Genomic DNA, 21,509 nt, shown 5'->3' with positions numbered 1-21,509 from the left:
TTGTTTCTGATTTAAATGAAATTTTGCATGCAGTGTTTTATTACGACTTTCAATAACTGTGCCAAGTACGGCCAAAATCGGTCTATAACCTGATATAGCTCCCATGTAAACCGGTCTCTCGATCATCCTTGTTCGGTTCTATTGTAGAAGCTCTAATTTATGATGCTTTGACAGAAGTTTGGTATGTAGAATAAAATTATGCCCTACAACTTAATTTATGTTGTATACATTTTTAGCAGAATCCATGGTGGTGGGTTACCATGATTCGGCCCGGACGAACTTAGCACGCTTTTGCTTGTTTATGATCTTCTTTTGGGTTAAAAATTTCTATTATGTTCTACAAGTACAATATTTGTTTTTTAAGTTTTATATATCTAAATGTATGTTTCTTAATTTTTAAGAATTATTTTAAACATATTTTTGGCATTTTTACGGCCATTTACAATGTAGGCCAAAGGATCGTCTTGCGATGATTCCATTAGGTTATCACAGGTGGTTTGATTGATGGGGAACATGAAGGACAAGTCAATGTCATAACGTGGCAACTTTTCTCTGTGAACAGAAATCGCAAGAGGCGGTGTAATTAAAGATTTTGAAATGTAAACATTCAAGGGGAACTCACTTTAGGAAATTTATCACATTCTCACCCAATGTGGTCTCACGCGACAATAACAAAGCCGATAGATAGCGAGGATGTTTCTTCTTCTCGGCACAGTGCATGATGAGGCCCCATGATTTGTAATCAGTATCTAGGACATAGGTGTTGTAAATTCCTTCATCTGTATAAAAAATATAAAAAAATTAAATATTATTTATTGTTGTGTATATATATACATACTATATAGCAATAATCACATAAGCCATGAACGCGCAAAACATAAACAGGTAATTACGTGTTATGTTAGGATGGCCAAAATGTTGGGCACCCACCACCATGGAGTCTGCTAAAAATGTACCCTTGTTAACTCAGTTGGTATTTGATTTATTTTAAAACAATCAAATCGGTACTTGATTGTGGATATCGGTATTTAAGAGGGCCTGGATTAGTATACAACTCGATTTGGATCATACTTGGCACTGATGCTGGAAGTTACAACAGATGTCTTTGTGCCAAACCAGACGAAAATTGAGGCCTCTAATTTTATTCTACATACCAAAATTCTGTCAAACCAGCAAAAAATAAAGCTACTAGGTTCCGAACAAGGATGATCGAGAGACCACTTTACATGGGAGCAACATCAGGTTATAAACTGATTTGGACCGCATTTGACACAGTTATTGTAAGTCGTAACAGAATACACCGTGCAAAATTTCAGCCAAATCGACAAACATTTCGGCTTCCAGGGGCTCAAGAATTCAAATGTGGAGAATAGTTTATGTGGGAGTTATATCAGGTTATAGATCAATTCGGACCGTACTTGGTTATTGTTATTGGAAGTCATAATGGAACACCACGTGCGAAATTTCAGCCAAATTGGACAAAAATTGCGCCTCCCAGGGGCTCAAGAAGTCAAATCGGGAGATCGGTTTATATGGGAGCTATATAAGGTTATAGACCGATTTGGACCGTACTTGGCACAGTTATTGGAAGTCATAATGGAACACCATCTGCAAAATTTCAGCTAAATCGGATACAAATTGCAGCTTGTAAGGGCTGAAGAAGTCAAATCGGGAGATCGGTTTATATGGGAGCTATATAAGGGTATAGACCTACTTGGACGTTACTTGGCACAGTTATTGGAAGTCATAATGGAACACCACCTGCAAAATTTCAGCTAAATCGGATACAAATTGCAGCTTGTAAGGGCTCAAGAAGTCAAATCGGGAGATCGGTTTATATGGGAGCTATATCAGGATGCAAAATTTCGGCCAAATTGAAGAAAAATTGCGGCTTATAAGGGCTTAAGAAGTCAAATGGAGAGATCGGTTTATATGGGAACTATATACGGTTATAGACCGATTCGGACCGTACTTGGCACAGCTGTTGGAAGTCATAACAGCAAACCGCGGGCAAAATTTCGGCCAAATCGAACAAAAATTGCGGGCTAAAGAAGTCAAATCGGGAGATCGGTTTATATGGGAGCTATATACGGTTATAGACCAATTCGGACCGTACTAGGCACAGCTGTTGGAAGTCATAACAGCAAACCGCGTGCAAAATTTCAGCCAAAACTATCAAAATTGCGGGTTATAAGAGCTTAAGAAGTCAAATCGGGAAATCGGTTTATATGGGAGCTTTATACGGTTATAGACCGATTCGGAACGTACTTGGCACATTGTTATTGGAAGTCATAACGGAAAAACACGTGCAAAATTTCAGCCAAATCGGACATAAATTGCGGCTTGTAAGGGTTCAAGAAGTCAAATCGGGAGATCGGGAGCTATATGGGAGCTATATCTAAACCTGAAACAATATGGCCCATTTTCAATCCCCAACGACCTACATCAACAGGTCGACAGAGGGACGGACGGACATGGCTAGATCGACTCCGAACGTCGAGACGATCAGAATATATATACTTTTTGGGGTCTTAGACGAATATTTCGAGGTGTTACAAACGGAATGACTAGATTAGTATACCCCCATTCTATGGTGCTGGGTATAAAAAGCAAAAATGAACCATTGAAACAATAAATTAAACAAAAACAAGTAAAAGCGTGCTATGTTCGGGCGGGCCGAATCTTATATACCCTCCACCATAGATCGCATTTGTCGAGTTCTTTTCCGGTATCTCTTTTTAGGCAAACAAAGGATAAAAGGAAAGCTATTCTATTGGAGCTAAATTAAGTTATGGTCAAATTCGGACCATAATTGAATGTTGGAGACCATAGTAGAAGTCATTGTGTAAACTATCAGCCAAATCGAATAAGAATTGCGCCCTTTAGGGGCTCAAGAAGTAAAATAGGGAGATCCGTTTATAGGGGAGCTTTATCTGGCTACAGACCGATTCAGACCATATTTGACAAGTATGTTGAAGGTCATGAGAGAAGCCGTTGTGCAAAATTTCACCCAAATCGGATAATAATTGCGCCCCCTAGTGGCTCAGGAAGTCAAGATCCTAGATCGGTATATATGGCAGCTATATCAGGTTATTTACGATTTGAACCATATTTGGGACAATTGTTGAAATTCATAACAAAACCCGTTATGCATAATTTCAGTCAAATCGGATAAGAATAGTTGTTGGAAGTCATAACAAAACACGTCATGCAGAATTTCAGCCAAATCGAATAAGAATTGCGCTCTATAGAAGCTCAAGAAGTCCAATCGGGAGATCGGTTTATATGACAGCTATTTCAGGTTATGGATTGATTTAGACCGTACATAGCATAGTTGTTGAAAATCATAACAAAACACCACACGCAAACTTTCAGTCAAATCGGATAAAAATTGCGCCCTCTAGTGGCTCACGAAGTCAAGCTGCAAGATGGGTTTATATGGCAGCTATATCAGAATATTGACCGATATGGCCCATTTACAGTCCGAACCCACCTACACTAATAAGAAGTATTTGTGCAAAATGTCAAGCGGCTAGCTTGACTCATTTGAAATCGGTTCAGATTTGGATATAACTCCCATATACATGTTCGTCTGATTTGCAATAATAATGCTATAAAATATACACAAGAAAAGATTGCATGGATATTTAAAGCTAGAAGTGGAATGTTATACCTGGGGTACAACAGATTTACTACCAGTGAAGAGGAGCGATTATGTAAATTGTGCAACATGCGAGCAGAAGAAACCTTTCAACACTTCCTTGGTATATGTCCTATTTTAAGCGAGTTTAGAATGATGGCCTTTGGAAAGACAATATTGAATCAGGAAGAGATTTTGGAGAAATTGGACGGCAAGAATGATGCCGATTGGGACAACATCGTAACATATTTAAAATCAGCATACACTTATAGACACTATTTATTATCTGAATTCCAATAGAAAGAATTCCCAAGATGTTAAAATTTATTGAGCGACAGACGTTAAATACATTGTCGCAATAACATTTATTTATTTACTTCTTCACAACGAATTGATGATACATTGTCCATATTAAAAATAAATTAGAATAACTGAATGTATTCTTGATATTAAATGAAAAGAAAAAATAGTTAAATAAAGAAGAAGAACTACTACTACTACTACTACTACTATAAAATGGTCATTTGTTAACAGATTCTCTCGAAAATTGGCAGGAAGTATTTTCTTATGACTCTTAATATTACTGATGAATTTCATAGAAATCGGTTCAGATTTTGATATATCTGAAATATATGTATATCGCCCGATGTTTACTTCTAGAGCCACTGCAACGGCATTTTTTGACCAATCCACGTTTCCTCAACAAAACGATTCCGATATCTGACAAGGTCAAATACATAGGAGTTATCTTGGATAGGAAAATTAATTGGAAGTGTCACATTCAGGAGCGTACTGAGAAGGCTCTCAGATGTTTGGCACTTAGCTCGAAATGATCCGAGGATAGTCCACTGGCTCTACAGGAGCGTAACATAAGGACCATACCACAGGTTTAGAGAACATGTTGTCTTGGCATAGGAGGAGCGATGAGGACCATAACCCCTAGGGCACTGGAGACTCTTCTAGATATCCGACCCATTGATATACAGATTAAGTGTGAGGTAGCCACTGCGGCTTTGAGACTTAGGTGATGGGAGAATAGATTGAGAATGGGAGCAGCTCATACCATCGCGGTATAGGAAGTCAAGAAGTTTCCGATCTGATACCTGAGGCGACACTTGAGGTCGAGTGCACGGCACTGCTTGGACTGATTTGGCGCCAAAATCCAGAGGACTGCTGTCAATAAATTTGGTTAGCCCGAAGCCTTTCGCGTCGACGCAGTTCGAGTTAAGGGCAGAGTACCAGTGTTAGCATAGAATGATTGGTAGTTGGTATAGTTCGGTCCAGAAACTTTGCTCCGGGTCGTCCATGGCTCCTGAATTAAGGCAATATGAATCTTGCGCTTGCTGATTTTATCCATCAGCGCATGTGTAGCAGTCTCGCTCCTGTGGAGGTTTACCTGGATTACCTCAATCATTGGTCCTCCAGTAAATGGGCACCTTGGGAGTTGGTGATGATCTCATCGTCTGCTCCCTGTCCTTCAGACTGCATTGACTTTCCTGTCAATGCACTGCCTGATGTCACCGTTTCAGGTTCTTTGCCTAGTCTAGTCTTCCGATTCTTTATAAAGTCGGTAATGGTGCCATCGTCGGCTCACTGTTCGTTATTGGGCTGTATTGGGTTTCCATTCCTTGTACTGCCTGATGTTTCAATACTAGGATCTTTGCCTATCTTATTCTTCCAAACCTTTAGTCAATGGGCTTCTTGGGAGTAAGTAATGGTACCATTATCGGCTCCCTGTTCGTTGGGTTGCATTGAGAATCCTGTCGCTGCGCTGTCTAATGTTTCAATATTTGGATCTTTACCTATCCCAGTCTTTCGAATTTTGAAGTCGGTGATGGGTCCGTCGTCGGGTCCCTATTTGTTAGGCTGTGTTGCGTGTCTTGCCACTGCACTGCCTGCGATTTAAGTATTAGGAAATTTGCTTATCCTAGTCTTTCCAATATTGAGAGAGGCCGTGATTGTCTCGTTGTCAGCCCCCTGTTTGTTGGGCGGTATTAAGTCACCTGCCACTGCACGGCCTGATGTCTCAAAATGAGAATTTCTGCCTATGGTAGTGCGCCATGCCTTTAGTCTTAGCCAAACTCGTCACGGAGGCTTGATCAATGCCAACCACAAGGAGAGTTCCTTCCTCCTTCCCCCCTTCTGGAAGATCACCCACTTCTCTGCCCCGTCCCTTGATGAAGACCGTCGCCTTTGTGAACAGGGTGATATCTATCTTTCACACCAGGTCGAGCTTTGCGCCCTCCCAGACGGTATTAATACATTCCGCCGACGCAAAACGCAGCGTAAAGATATCCCCTCTATACTCGCAGCTCATCATTTGTATGGGTGAACCCTCTACAGAGTTCCACACATGCTCAAAAATCCGATCGTTAACCAGATCCTCCACTTGGGACCGATGATCTGGTGGAATCCTACCGGATGCACAGCCGATATTGATGACTGCATAAGTCAGCTCATCTCTGTTGTGCTTCCTTGCCACTCTGGCGTAAGAGGGCGGCTCCTTACCATTCTCAGCGACCATCTTCCCCTTCTGTGATGACTGTGGCCTCAGTTTGGAAGTCGCAGTCCTCCATGAAGACTCAGGGGCCGCGCGCGCTTCCTTCGTTCCTGTTCCGACTTTGTCTACCTCCGCAGGACACTGACTGTAGTCTCCATTACGGGATGACTGGCTTGGCTTTTCCAGAGTTACTTGAAAGCTGGGAGCTCTTTTTCTTCTTTAGCATTTTAGCAGTGTTATGCTCTTCGGGAGATCTGATTCTTTTTCCAGCTTCCGTAGAAGTGCTTGGAATGTCAGTTCTATCCCTTCCAGCATTCTGCACTTTCGCCCGATTGCGCTGCCGGTACATACTCCTCTGTCTCCTTCGTCGTGCACCGGATCGCTTACTTCTGCCGTTTTTCCGATGCCCTCATCTCTTGATTCGGCTATGATGACTGTTTCATTGACACCCTGCTGTCTGAATCCGAGTCAGAAACACCACCTTTATATAAAGGCTGGGGAGGAACTGTGCACCCTCTGGTTTATCCGTCTCTTTCTCATTAATTAGTCTGACGACTAGTTGTGCGCTTGAAGTATTACTCTCGATTACAGGTGCCAAGGCACCCACACCTATAGGAGGGGAGGACAACATTCTGCGGTCTGACGCCACCACCGCAGATGTTGAGTCTATGGAGTCCATTTCTAGTCTACTCCAAAAGGCTTTAAAATGCTTTCGTAATAGGTAGTACCTATTCCGAGACACAGATAATTTTAATAAAATAATAAGAAATAAAAACCCGTCCGCTCCACTCAACGGCTACAATAATAACGGAGTAAGGGGGAATGAAAGGACAGAAGATTTGACGATGAAGGTCAGAGAACTGCCGTCGACGCAGTATGAGTAAATGGCGTGGGTAACGAACGCGCATGTAACACTGTGGAACAGCGAAACAGTCAGTAAGGCGGCGAAAATCCTATGGGATGATCCGGATCGTGAGAGGACGAGGCTATTACTGAAATGAAGTTGAGTGGAGCGGACGGGTTTTGGTATCATAACGGGACACATAGGATTACGAGCTCACTTATGTAAAGTTGGTGAGGCAAGTGATAGCATGTGTAGGGCATGCGGGGAAGATGATGAGACGTTGAAGCATTTCCTTTGTCATTGCCCGGTTTTTGCGCCTAACAGATACCGTCACTTAGGTGGGGACAGAATACCAAACATGAATTAACTAAGGGTCATGGCATGGACAACCATTAAGGATTTTGTAAGAAGCACGGAATTCCTAACTTAGATTTACTTTTTCGAGGTTGCTTTTTTAGTATTTAGAGCGCACAACAAGCCGATTACTGGCTTAGGCGTATGTCCATAGTGACATGGGACAGATTAATATCCGCACCCCCTTTTTTAAAACCTAACCTAAGATATGTTTCTATCAACCTCTCAAGAGTCTTCAGCATAAAGGATGACAGACTAATAGGGCGAAAATCTTTCGCCTTCGTGTAGTAGGGTTTTGCTACTTTTGCATTTTGATACAGATCGCGAGAAGACGAGGCTATTACTGAAGGGAAGTAAGAAGGAGGTCAGTATAGCTATTGGTATCATAACGAGACACATAGGACTACGAGCTCACTAATGTAAAATCGGTGCGGCAAGTGATAGCATATGTAGGGCATGCGGGGAAGATGATGAGACGTTGAAGTATTTCCTTTTTCATTGCCCGGCTTTCGCGGCTAACAGATACGGGCACTCAGGTGGGGACACAATACCAGACATGAATCAACATAGAGATGCCTGTTCCTAACTTAGATTCGAAATCGAATGAATTTGGGGGGAAGATGATGAGACGTTGAAGCATTTCCTTTGTCATTGCCCGGCTTTCGCGGCTAACAGATACCGGCACTCAGGTGGAGACACAATACCAGACATGAATCAGCATAGGGGCTTGGGTGTTCCTAACTAAGATCCAAAATCGAAAGAATTTGCCGATTTTTCGTATAGGTTTGGTTCACTGGGTTTCTCTCGGCATTAAGAATTGCCACTCCACTGGAAACGGAAGCAGACCACCAATCGTAGAGATATTGGGGGTTGGTGGTTTACCTTTCTTACTGCGCTCGAAGAAGGATGCCCTAATATGATCCAATGTTCGTCTCAAGAAGGCATGCACAGCTCACTAATTAGTGAGAGGCGGAAGCATGTAATCTTTTTGGACCAAAGCAGACTGATGATGGATTAGCTTTTGCCTGAAACTTTTTAAAAAAGGGGTTTGTATTTTGCGTTCTATTTTAAATAGAAACAAAAACAACCCCTATACTGGTTTCAGCTGGACCAATACATCCAACAATTTCAATCAATGTTTAATTAAACTTACATATATCCTCAGTATGCATCCAATGAGCTGGAGTATTAAAATCAGGTATGTCCCAAGTGATATTACCCTGCAACTTTTCACGTAAAGGATCCTCGGCAAATATGTAGGTAAAGTTCATGGTAATCTAAAAGAAATTTAACAAAAACGAAAATGAAAGTAAATGAATGAATTTTAGATCAAACATGTTTTCGATAATAAATTATGCCTCCATGAAAGGCAAAATGATGAAAGATGATGGGTCGCTTACATGTCATATAATGTCAAGCCACGAAACATGAAATACAAGGCGACGTTTTTGCACCAACCTTATAATTTTTCGGCATAAGATCAAAAATGAAACACGAGCCCGTCAGGCATTCATCGTCCACTCACCGCGCCAATACTCAGAAAAAAAATGCTACAGCAAAAGAAATTGATTTCTGTCCCTAATAAGGACTACTCTGATGGCAACTTATTTTCCTTGTTGTCCAATCATGCGAGGAAAAAATTGATTAAAAATCGCAATTCTTTAAATGAAAATCAATGATGTCGCCTTTTCTTTACAATGGACAGTCCAATTTAACACACGAAGCAAGACATAAAGGAGTAATTTTGTGTCGAAGAGCCGACATTGATGGCCTCGTCTGCAGCGACAGCGACAGCGACAACGATAACATTGATGAAGATGCCAATAATGATGTGTTACATTGATAATTCCATGTGACCACTGACCACGACCAGGCCACGCCACGCCACATCACGCAAAGTCAATTCGTGTCATATTATTAAGCATTGCTATTTGGCTTTAATAAGTGCCTGCGATGGTTGGGAGAGCTTGGTTGGTTGCTAAGGAAAGAAGCTCATGAATAAAATCAAATATTTAAATCTTCAATTTTCTACCACATAACAATGGTGAAGAAGCTGCCACAGTGGGCTATTTGAGAATCTTTCTTACACGAATGTCGTGTTTAACGTAGATGCCTGCCATCATGGCCCAAACCTACGAGGACCCAGGGTGAATACAATGCGTCTACCAATGCTCCCACATGTGGTAACCCACACGTGAGCACCAATTTGATCGCTCGTATTTGGACGTGCTCGCTTCCTTAGTTAGGAGAGGAGCACAACCTAAACCTCCGATGTATGGGTCAAGGCAGATTGAAAACGAAACTTCACGCCGAGCTTATACTCTACCCGCGATTTGGGTACAAAACACAGCCACAACGTTGCTCCCCACTGGGGCCACACTATTGTCAGGCCGAAGTTCCAGGGGCTCCTGACACCCGTGGCACCAGATTAAAGTTTCCGGTCAAACTTCGTAGCCTAAAAAAGACTACTACCAGTTGAGCTCCAAACAGTTCCGGACTGGTCTCCTGGGAGAAAGAAACCGCCCTAAGTCGATCTTTAGCCAGCATACAAGAGTATACACCAAAACAATATACATCAGGACGATATACACAAACAGGACACGGCAGCCCTGACAGGCTACGCCACACGTATCAGCTCCAACATTTGACTCAACAATTAACGCGGCCACCCTCATGGATGATCGAACACGACCACAAAAGCTACGGGAAGCAACGGTGGGCAAACGCCGCATCATCAACATGGGCAAGGCAGGTGCGTGGTCATGTCATGCGCAGCACCAAATCACCTGGTCGTGCCAGTACCACAACACCTAGCGTGTATTCATGCCACCACTAAGTCTTGTCGTCTCCTAATATATACTTCCCGGGAAAAGGTGACCAGCCTTGCAACAGATGTCTCATCTTCAAGGGGCCTACTGAAATCACACACCGCCTCGCTAATCCCCATTAAAACTAAATCTCTAATGTCTGCATTCCATCAGTACATGCCCCCAGTCCTCAGGTCTCCCGAAGTCGCACAGATTAGTCGCGGACAAATTCCTCTGATGCAAAAGTGCATTAAAGGAGCCAAGTCCCGTCAGTATGAAGGCCACACATAGGCCGAAGCCAAAGTTCGGGCGGTGTCGTATGAACGTCGCGTCACGAATAAATTCGTAAGTCACCCGACCATTGCCACTGTTCGTCCATCTAGTTCTCCACTTATCATCAAGACGCTCCAAAATGAGTGCCTTGAGCCGACTAACATGTTGACATCGCGGAGAACACAACCGTGACAATGTTGCACAATTGCATCTTGTCGCGGAATCGTCCACCCATGATTCGATCTGGTGGAGCTATCATCAGGAATGAAGAGCTCGTAAAATATCTGGGAGTGACTGTTTCACAGAGAATGGGTTTCCTGGTCCATTTGGATCGAGTAAAGGAAAAGATGAGTGGAGTAGCTGGAATGGTTAAGCGTGTTCTGAGAAGTTATTGGGGTCTTAGTCATCGCGCTGTTCGGTCCATATATGGTGGTCTATTTGTTGCTTGCGCATCTTATGGAGCGCCTGTATGGCACGGAATCGCTGCGACAGTCTTAGGATGAAAGAAGGCCCTCTCTTGTCAGAGGGTGGCAATGCTGGCATGCTTTCCTATGTGTAGGGCGGTTTCGATAGATACACTACAGGTATTGCTTGGCGCCCCCCCGCTTGATTTACTCGTGAGTTACATGGCTGTTCTGTTTAGTATGAAAAAGGGAATTCCATTAGTGCAGTGAGCCAATCTTCTGACAAGAGAGGACCTTCTTTCGTTTTAAGACTGTCGCAGCAATTAGGACGAAAGAAGGTCCTCTCTTATCAGAGGGTGGCAATACTGGCATGCTTGCCTGTGTGTAGGACTGTTTCGATAGATGCACTACAGGTATTGGTTGGCGCGCCCCCGCTTGATTTACTCGTGAGTTACATGGCTGTTCTGTTTAGTATAAAAAAGGGAATTCCATTAGTGCAGTGAGCCAATCCTCTGACAAGAGAGGACCTTCTTTCGTCCTAAGACTGTCGCAGCGATTCCGTGCCATACAGGCGCTCCATAAGTTGCGCAAGCAACAAATAGATCACCATATATGGACCGAACAGCGCGACGACTAAGACCCCAATCACTTCTCAGAACACGCTTAACCAGTCCGGCTACTCCAGTCATCTTTTTCTTCACCTGATTCAAAAACCCATTCGCTCTGAAACAGTTACACCCAGATATTTTGCGAGCGCTACGTTCCTGATGCTAACTCCACCAGATCGAATCGTGGGTGAACAATTCCGCAACAAGATGCCCTTGCGCAAAATTATCACGGTTTAGTCCTCCGCGACGTCAACACCAACACGATCGCTCCATTCGCGCACAATGCCCATCGGAAGCTCACCGCGAGTTTCCAGCGCAAGTCTGGAATCTCCTTCAAGCCTAGAGTTTCCAGCGACTCCATATTTGTCGTTGGTTTTACATTTTTGTATGCACCTCCAATGCGATGAAGAGCTGTTTTTGTGGACTTGTCCTTGCTGTAGGCGTGGTATTGTCAGGCGATCTTCAGCAGTTTTTGGTTAAGGGAGTTCGTGGCTCACTTGACCATCATATACACAGTTGTCCACAGTAACCACTTCCTTCTCAAGTCTCAAACGGCGATCCTCAGGAGTTTTTGGTTCAAGGAGTTCGTGGTCCACAGTTGTCCATGGTACACATCCTTCTCAAGTCTCAAAAGGATAGCGATGTAGTATGTGGGTCGAAACTTATCACAATCAGCTTTAGTTCTGTTTAGCGGAGGAACCATTTCTCCAGAGTTTTTATAAAGTTTGAAGCTAATGTAACAATGATCAGAGGAGCTATTGTTAGACACGTATTGCTAGACACATATTTCATAAACTTTTTTTAATCAAATTTCTCCCCACTGTGCAAAGGTTTTCGCCCGGCCAATAATGAAATCAAAGAAACCAAAAGTTTTTTTCGTGTTGATGATTGAAAAACCTGACTATGGTCACATGATTCCCACATCCTTGCAAATTGTATGTGACCCCACACATTGGCCCTGCGCATCATCAACATCTTTTTGGAAGGCTATCGTTTTTTTTGCTAACTTGCCTGCTGTTTTTCGATCGTCCAAGCGATCGTGCAATTCCGCGGACTAATAAGACAAAGCTGCTACACAGTGTTGCCGCCCAAATGAGAAATTTTGCCAGAGTCTGCTCGTCATTGTTTCGATGGTTGTGTTGTGTTCATCAATGAACGAAACAATGAGCCATCTGTCAATAACAGTTATTCACGGTTGGCATGTGAGTAAAGTGATATCAATGATCAACAGGCGGTCAGCGCCCCAGTCATGTGAGTGTTGGTGGTATTGCTACCTCTTTAAAGAACGAACGAAAATCAAAAGCTATCGATATAGCCTTTTATTTAAAACTACCAGAATTTTTGGAAGCTCTTGATAAAGTGTGAATAGGTGTCTCCTCCAAAATTTAAAGCTTTTTGATCGTCTTGACATTCTAAGTCGAATTAGTCATGACCGTCCGTCTTTCGAAAGCACGCTAACTTTCGAAGAAATAAAGCCGTAGCTCAGAGGTTAGTATGTCCGCCAATGACGTTAGATGGCCGGGTTCAAATCCTGGCGAGAACATCAGAAAAAAATTTTCAGCGGTGGTTATCGCTTCCTAATGCTGGCGACGTCTGTGAGATGCAGTACCATTTGGTATGACAGCCATGTAAAAGCTTCTCCCCAAAAGAGGTGTTGTACTGCGGCACGCCGTTCGGACTCGGCTATAAAAAAGAGGCCCCTTATCATTGAGCTTAACTTGAGCTTAACTCGATTAGGACTGCACTCATTTATATGCAATCGATCTCTCGATTATACTTCTTGAGGCGCTACAGGGAGCAAATAAAATTTTGTACAACGACTTCTCGTATGACCTTCAACATACGCGCCAAATATGATCTGAATCGGTCCAAAACCTGATATACCTTCTATAAAAACCGATCTCCCGATTTTACTTCTTGATCCCCTATAGGACGCAATTCCTATCTGATTTGGCTTAAATTTTGAACAATGACTTGTTACTGGGGCTATGGGAACCACTGCGACTGGGTCATTAGAGGTAAAGATGGGGATTCAGCCTATGGACTAATTTCTAAGAGAGACAGCGGAGAGTCCACCGTAGCGCAGAGGTTAACATGTCCGCCTATGACGCTGAACGCCTGGGTTCGAATCCTGGCTAGACCATCAGAAAATTTTTCAGCAGTGGTTTTCCCCTCCTAATGCTGGTAACATTTGTGAGGTACTATGCTATGTAAAACTTCTCTCCAAAGAGATGACATCCTGCGGCACGTCGTTCGGACTCGGCTACAAAAAGGAGGTCCCTTATCATTGAGCTTGAAAACTTAAATCGGACTGCACTCATTGATATGTGAGAAGTTTGCCCTTGCTAGTTAGTGGAATGTTCATGGGAAATTTTTGAAATTTTGAAGGCGGAGAGAACTCTTCTCAGATTGTCGCAGCTTGGATTGATTCGTGGGTCACCGGCGAAACACACACGTATATTGGGTAGTAGCGCGGCGGTCTCTCAGACGGACTTCGAGATAGGGATAGACGTGGTGGGTAAGTGACTGCAAGTAATATTACCTACTCTGGTGGGCTTGCAGAAGGGTGGGTTAGATTTTCAAACATTAAGGTTTTTACTGTTGGATCAAAAATGTACGATGGAACAGGGCGTAGTATCTGTCGCAGTGAACGCGATATCAACGTCTCCTTACGGATGAGAGATGATTGCAGCATTTTTCAGGTAGAGGGGTATGCGATGGATGCAGCAGTGGAGCTTATGTTGTCTATGGATATCGACTGATCGGAACGTGGAACGTGCGTGTTATGCAAGGGCCTGGGCCGCTGTCGGGAGTTACTGATGCGTCTACAGGAATACCATACCTTGACCTTATGCTGGGTGCCCGAGCACAAGGATATAGATTTCCCTTTATAGGGAAATGATGGGAAAGGGCAGATGTACTTGGTTATGGATTTGTACCCCTCCCCTCTCGCAATTGTTTACTAGTCCCAAGGAGCGCTACAAAGAAGCTTGGTTAAATTGCTGGAATGCGAGTGAAGATTGTGACCAAACGAAGTTGATGTGGGACGAACGATCGAAGCGGATCATAGACGCTCTATTGTCAATGGAGAAGATGTATTTAAGTGCAGTCATTGGGATCCTAACTGGACATAACAATTTAAGTAAACACATGTCTCGCATAGGCGTTAGAACTGATGATATCTGTCAATGGTTTCACGATACAGACGCTACAGAGGACAGCTTTCACTTTCTATGCCAAAGCCCTGCTTTATCCCAAAGAAGAAATAGGATACTGGGTTCTTTATATACCCACCACCATAGGATGGGGGTATACTTATCTAGTAATTCCGTTTGTAACACCTCGAAATATTCATCTAGGCCCCATAATGTATATATATTCTAGATCGTCTCGACGTTCTGAGTCGATCTAGCCATGTACGACGAAATCACGATAGCGGTCGAGTGCGTAACGCTAGCCGCTTGAAATTTTGTATAGATACATAATATTGATGTAGGTCGTTGGGGATTGCAAATGGGCTACATCGGTTTTTATTTGGATATAGCTCCCATATAAACCGATCTCCCGAGCTCCCATATAAACCGAGCCCCTGGAAGCCGCAATTTTAGCCGATTTGGCTGAAATTTTGAGCGAGGTGTTCCGTTATGACTTCCAACAATTGTGTCAAGTACGGTCTAAATCGGTCTATAACCATATATAGACCCCATATAAACCGATCTCCCGATTTGACTTCTTGAGCCCCTGGAGGCCGCAATTTTTGTCCGATTTGGTTGAAATTTTGCACGTGGTGTTCCGTTATGACTTCCAATAATTGTGTCAAATAGGGTCCAAATCAGTCCATAACCGGATATAGCTCCCATATAAAACGGTCCTTCGATCATCCTTGTTCGGATCCTAGAAGCTGTAATTTTTGCTGGTTTGATAGAATTTAGGTATGTACAAAAAATTATGCCCTTCAACTAAATTTATTTTGTGTACATTTTTAGGAGTATCCATGGCGGTTCTGAAGTTTCGGACCGGCCAAACTTAGCACGCTTTTACCTGTTTTCTTTCAGGCGCTAGATGAACACGGAGGCGTAAACCAAGTCAAATTTAAAAGCCTTTAAAAGCCTTAAAGAGAAAGAGTTCACGAGGAATCACAATGGGTCACATGAGGGCCTACGAGGATGCTAAGACATAAATCTTGGTGTCAATCTCTTACAACCTGGCTGCTGATAGAAGTCCTGACTGGTCATTACAACGTAACGTCTTGCACGTCGCGGGAAGAGGCAGACTTCTGCGGGATATGCAATGCCGAGAAGGAGTCGAAGGTGGTCGAGCACATTTTGTGTCACTGCCACACAATTGTGAGAAGAAGATTTTAAGGATGAATACCTCTTTCTGTGCCTGTATTCCCTCTAGGCACTTAGTCTTGCAGCTTACTCACATTGGTAAGAGTTTCTTACTGGTCCGCCTGTGTGCCTACTTTCTTGTCTTTGGCGTTGGCTTCATTATACCCTACACTACCACTATGGTACAGGGCATTTCAACTTTGTGCATTTGTTTGCGCCGCAAGAAGGAGAAGAGTTAGACCCATTGATTAGTTTACCGATCAGCTAAGAATCAGTTCCTGATTCGATTTAGCTATGTCCGTCTGCCTGCCTGTCCGTCTGTCTGACTGTCCGTCTATCCATGTTTGTTTGTGCAGTTTTCATCCGATGTTCTTAAAATTTGGTACAGGCATGTTTTTTCGGCTTAGAGACGAACCCTATTGAAAGTGGAAAAAATCGGTTCAGATTTGGATATAGCTCGTCCGATTTGCTGTAATAATGCAATAAAATAGTCATTTGTTAACCAGTTCTCACGAACTGATTTTTCATGGAAATCGGTTCAGATTTAGATATAACTCTCATATAAAGGGTGATTTTTTTGAGGTTAGGATTTTCATGCATTAGTATTTGACAGATCACGTGGGATTTCAGACATGGTGTCAAAGAGAAAGATGCTCAGTATGCTTTGACATTTCATCATGAATAGACTTACTAACGAGCAACGCTTGCAAATCATTGAATTTTATTACCAAAATCAGTGTTCGGTTCGAAATGTGTTCAAATTTTGACAAATTTTGTTCAGCGATGAGGCTCATTTCTGGTTGAATGGCTACGTAAATAAGCAAAATTGCCGCATTTGGAGTGAAGAGCAACCAGAAGCCGTTCAAGAACTGCCCATGCATCCCGAAAAATGCACTGTTTGGTGTGGTTTGTACGCTGGTGGAATCATTGGACCGTATTTTTTCAAAGATGCTGTTGGACGCAACGTTACGGTGAATGAACACATTTCGAACCGAACACTGATTTTGGTAATAAAATTCAATGATTTGCAAGCGTTGCTCGTTAGTAAGTCTATTCATGATGAAATGTCATAGCATACTGAGCATCTTTCTCTTTGACACCATGTCTGAAATCCCACGTGATCTGTCAAATACTAATGCATGAAAATCCTAACCTCAAAAAAATCACCCTTTATATGATCCTCAGATTTTGGGTAATTTGCAATAATGTTGTCATTTGCCAACCGTAGCTGTTGCAGTTTGAACATATTTGCTCGAAATTTGATACGAATTGTTTAATAACCCATCTGAAAACATCCGCCTAGATCCATCAAAATTGGTTCAGAATTGGATATAACTCCCACATTGTAGTTAAAGGGTAAGTGTAGGGTATTGTATAGACGGCAACGCCCGAATTTGCCCTTCGTTACTGATTTTCCTGTTGTTTCTGCTGTTTTTCATCACGCTATGGTGTTTTTTTCGTCTCCTACCATCTTCTAGGGCAAATGCAATGGAATGAAGCAAAAAGTTGCTAGTCGTACGCCCTCCAATCAAAACTGTAAACGGGCACTTTGGATAGGTTATATGGCGCAAATGGTAATCCCGCAAAATTATAATTGCAGATGGGACGATGGTTCTACAGGGGCACTGGCTTTTCATTTTGGGGAAGTGGTTTTACTCCGGCTTAGTTGAACTTGCAGGCGTATTGCTACGAGGTCTCCTCAGATACGCGAAAAGGCGGGATAGTTTCGACAGGAGACAAAATAAATCCTACATGCTGGTCATGTGTGAGTAGGACTACTGTTTAGTACACACCGGTCATTTCCCTTTCTCTCACCTTCTCACCTACACTTCTTTCTCGCTGGGGAGTCCCAAGGGGCCAATACTACTGACCTCCGAGTGAACTCACCTTTGCGATGGGCTTTTATCAAACATTTCATTTGTGAGAAATTATGTGTGAAAAAATTGTGAACCATTTCCTAAAAAAAACTTTTAAACGACACTATCAACATCACTGAAAAGTCAGCATCGTTTTTATATTTCTCCACTCCCAAACAATTGTTTATGTTTGCTCAAGTCCATGCTGTTATCGAAAAAATACTTTGGAATGCATTCCTCATTGTTTTGATCAGCCATTTAGATGCATACCATTAAAGTTTACGGTATGTGTTATGCATGTGCGTCTGCGCATGGGCATATACGTTGCTGAGGAGTCTGTGGTGTATGGACAATTTTCGCTTTTCTTTGTAATGCAAATTGGGCTGCTCGTAATCCCACTAAACAACATATGAAAGGTGAATTGCAGCCAAGAAGAAAAAAAAAAACACAACAACAAACATTTACAATGGACAGCGATTCAATGAAGATGACCCTTTTCTTTCCAGGAAAAATGTAATGTATAGCCAGTCATTGGGCATGTTTGGAGCAACACTTAGCCAGTATTTATGTACTGTTTTGGTATGGTCGCTAAGAAAACAAATCAACCATACAGCCGAGTACTTTCGGCGGTTGGTTACCATCATCATCATCATCACCATGGCAACAACATTCTTCTGCAACAGCATCATCTTCATCATCCAGCTTCCTCGTCTCTTTTTAAATACATTGCACTTTCGTTTATGGCTACCGATGGGCCAGGAGGAGGATGTGTAGCCAGCATCATCTCTAGTTAGTTAGTCGCCGTCGTTGTTGCATCTAGTACTTGATGGAGTAAAGTGCTCCTCCGTGTCTGTATGTGTGTGTGTGTGTGTGTGTGTGTGTGAGTTTGTCTTCTTTCGTTTTTGGTATTTGTCAAGTGAAAGTTGTTGTCTGGATGTGTGGCAACAACGTTACATGCGGCAAATGAGAAAATTTCACTTATGCCTATGCGAGTGCGCGTGCGCGGCAAAAACCTGTTCCTTTTTGTTCTTAAATACATTTTTCTTATTTTCCGCCAAATGCAAACACACACACACTCACACACACACAAACACCCATGTAGGCGCATGCGTATAAAATGTAATTACTTTTTGTTGTAGTCTATCATCCCATTGTGGTTATGGAATCAGGCCTGAGATGAGCTGTTGCTGCTGCAGTTGCATTATCCGCCAAGGACTTTATCTCAGATGTTTCAAGTGTAAATGTGTTTGTGTGTGTGTGTGAGTGTAGTTAAAAAAAAATCATGATATGTACTTACGTGCTGATCATCACTGGTGAAGGTGAAATGACTTCGCATGCATGCATACTCGGGTAGTTCTTCAGTGGAGGCATAATATTGTACAACATACCAATTACCCATCATGGGTTCCAAATCGAAATTACGCAGTGCACGTACCTGAAATTAAGAAAATGAAAATAGTCAGCAATGTGAAAGGTTTTTGATGATAAATTTCGAACATTAATTTTAATAAGGCACTCCCAAATTTAATCAGGAACTTTTCACCCCTTTAATTTTTACAAGGAAAACAAACCCACAGGAATTGGATGTTATGCTTATAGATGAGTAAGGTTAGGCTAGGTTGAATGGATGGAACCCGCCACGGGTGATTTCACTCAGAGGCCAGTTTGGCCCCCGAGAGAAAGAAAGGAAAGAAAAAGACGTGAGTCCTCAGACCAGGTCCAGAGGTTATACCCGATTAAAGAAAAAGGAAAAGTGGAAAAATTGATCATAGGGTGAACGCCTATCCTTTACTCACGCACGTATGTGCATCCGCATGCCGGATCTCATCGTACCCCACGTCGGAAGCACTCCATCCCCTCCACGAATCTCAGGATACTTCCCAGAGGTATGTTTAGAAAATCACCTAGATCGCAGAAAACCCACCTCCCCAAAAATAGAGTCTGCGTCTCTGCAGACTGGGACATGAACAGAGCAAGTGTTATACGCGCCGTCACCCAACCTATGGCATTCCTCATCCTCATTCCCTGGAATGCCATCGCGTACGGAAACCCACGTTAACGCCACATCACGAAGAATTCGCGAAAACAGGGCCTTGAGCGCCGCCATACTATTCACATAAGTCTTGAATTTTGAGGGAGGTAAATTCCTTCACAAAATTTCTTAACCATTTCTCTAAATGGGTAAGGCATAGACAGTTTTTTCCACCACCATAGCCTGATTGATTGAAGTCAATGACGCTGAACGTTTTGTTTCGAATCCTGGCGAGAAAACCAAGCTCTCACCTAAAGCTGACAACAGTTATGAGCATTTCAACAATGAAAATGACTAACTGTTGCACTACCCGAACATACGGGATATTACCAATTGCCTCGATCTTCCTCGAGTTTCTCTCCAATTTCTGACACTAGGTTTCGATATAAAGTTCACCACTCGGTCTCTCTATGAACGAAAAATCTTTCTCTCAAACAAGCCAAGTACTTCCTTGTCTGCTTCGCAGTGTGGGAATATGTGTTACGCATCGAATTCAGCCAGGAGGGTGTTAGAACAGGCATGATAGGGGATTTGAACCTCTCGGATGAGGATCTGGAGTTCACTATAATCCGCCATGTCGGTTCTAGCATCTCGAAATGGGCCGGCAGCCGACCAAAGGGCTACTGAGCGCTTAGAAGCTGGATGCTCTGTTCTCACTAGGCCGAGTGCTCTGGATCTTGAGATAAGAACAAGCCAAAAGTCAAGGAAGTTAGGAAAGACTATCAAAAGGTCTTGCTCTTACCTGCGCATGTTGACCGTTAAGAGCGAATCCGAGCTCACACAAAGAAAAAAGAGGACAATTCAGACTCAACTGAACTAATCAGGAAGCGATTATTCGTCACGAGTGGACTTACCCAGAAGCAGAGAAGATTTTCCACTCACGCTCACAAGAATAAAATGTTACTCACTCACGTACGACTTTTTTTATATCGACTCACGTTCACGCACGCTCAAGAGACAATAATTTTACTCACGAGAAAATCACGACTCATGAGACACTAACGAAAAACTCACGACTCACGAGGCAATCACGACTCTCGAGAAAACCACGATGCCTTTAGTTGTTGTTGTTGTTGTAGCAGTGTGTTATACCTTGAGGTGGCAGCCCTTGCCGACGAAGGACTTTATCGGGTCAATCCGGTATGTACAACCGGTTGCCATGGGATTGCCTTTAGCAGTGATTTTCTCGTTAGTCGTGACTGCTCGTAAAGGCCAAAACAGAAAAATCAAGACTCATGAAACACTCACGACTCACGAGACAATCACTACTCTCGAGAAAACTACGATGCCTTCAGTTGTTGTTGTAGCAGTGTGTTATACAATGAGGCGGCACCCCATACCGATGAGGGACTTCATCGGGTCAATTCGGTACGTACAACCGGCCGCCATGGGATTGCCTTTAAACGTGATTTTCTCGTTAGTCGTGACTGCTCGTGAAGGCCAAAACAGAATGAGCGCGATGAGCTTTGTTTTTGAGCGTTGCTTTGAAAAACACAACCCTGCAAAAAAAGGTCAACGCTCTTATTCTGTTTTGGCCTTAAATGTCTCGTGAGTCGTGAGCGTCTCGTGATTCGTGATTTTCTAGCGAGTCGTGAGCATGATTTCATTCACTCACGCTCACGCGCGAAGAATTTTAACTCAATTATGGTCACGCACGATCACGTGATTGGACTTGGAATCTCATCGAAGCTCTTTGCTCCACTTTCCTTCTATGGAAGATCGATGACCGGTGCTTCTTTACCCGTTGTTGGGTCGGAGAATGGGGCCAACAAAGCCGCAGGTCCTCCACTAGCTTTAGGCTCGAGAAGTGGGACGCCTGATTCAATAGGTTAGCTTAGGTTGAAAAGAGAGTGCTGATAT

General features: G+C 43.0%; 1 protein-coding gene across 1 annotated transcript in view; it reads right to left on the bottom strand.

Annotated features, from left to right (window-relative positions):
- Positions 1–289: 289 nt before the first annotated feature.
- The window catches only part of LOC106095990 (lopap), a 31,344-nt gene continuing 10,124 nt past the window's right edge, over positions 290–21,509 (bottom strand). Inside the window, exons 2-5 of the mRNA XM_013263477.2 lie at positions 18,915–19,052; positions 8,492–8,615; positions 623–779; positions 290–552 (exon numbers count right to left, since the gene is read on the bottom strand). Coding sequence (XP_013118931.2) covers positions 390–552; positions 623–779; positions 8,492–8,615; positions 18,915–19,052 — 582 coding nt within the window. The 3' untranslated portion in view covers positions 290–389. The remainder of the gene's footprint in view (positions 553–622; positions 780–8,491; positions 8,616–18,914; positions 19,053–21,509) is intronic.

The sequence above is a fragment of the Stomoxys calcitrans genome, chromosome 4 (genome assembly GCF_963082655.1).
Source record: "Stomoxys calcitrans chromosome 4, idStoCalc2.1, whole genome shotgun sequence".
Classification (NCBI taxonomy): domain Eukaryota; kingdom Metazoa; phylum Arthropoda; class Insecta; order Diptera; family Muscidae; genus Stomoxys; species Stomoxys calcitrans.
Note: the sequence above shows the minus strand (reverse complement) of the source record. Positions and strands in the feature narration are given on the sequence as shown.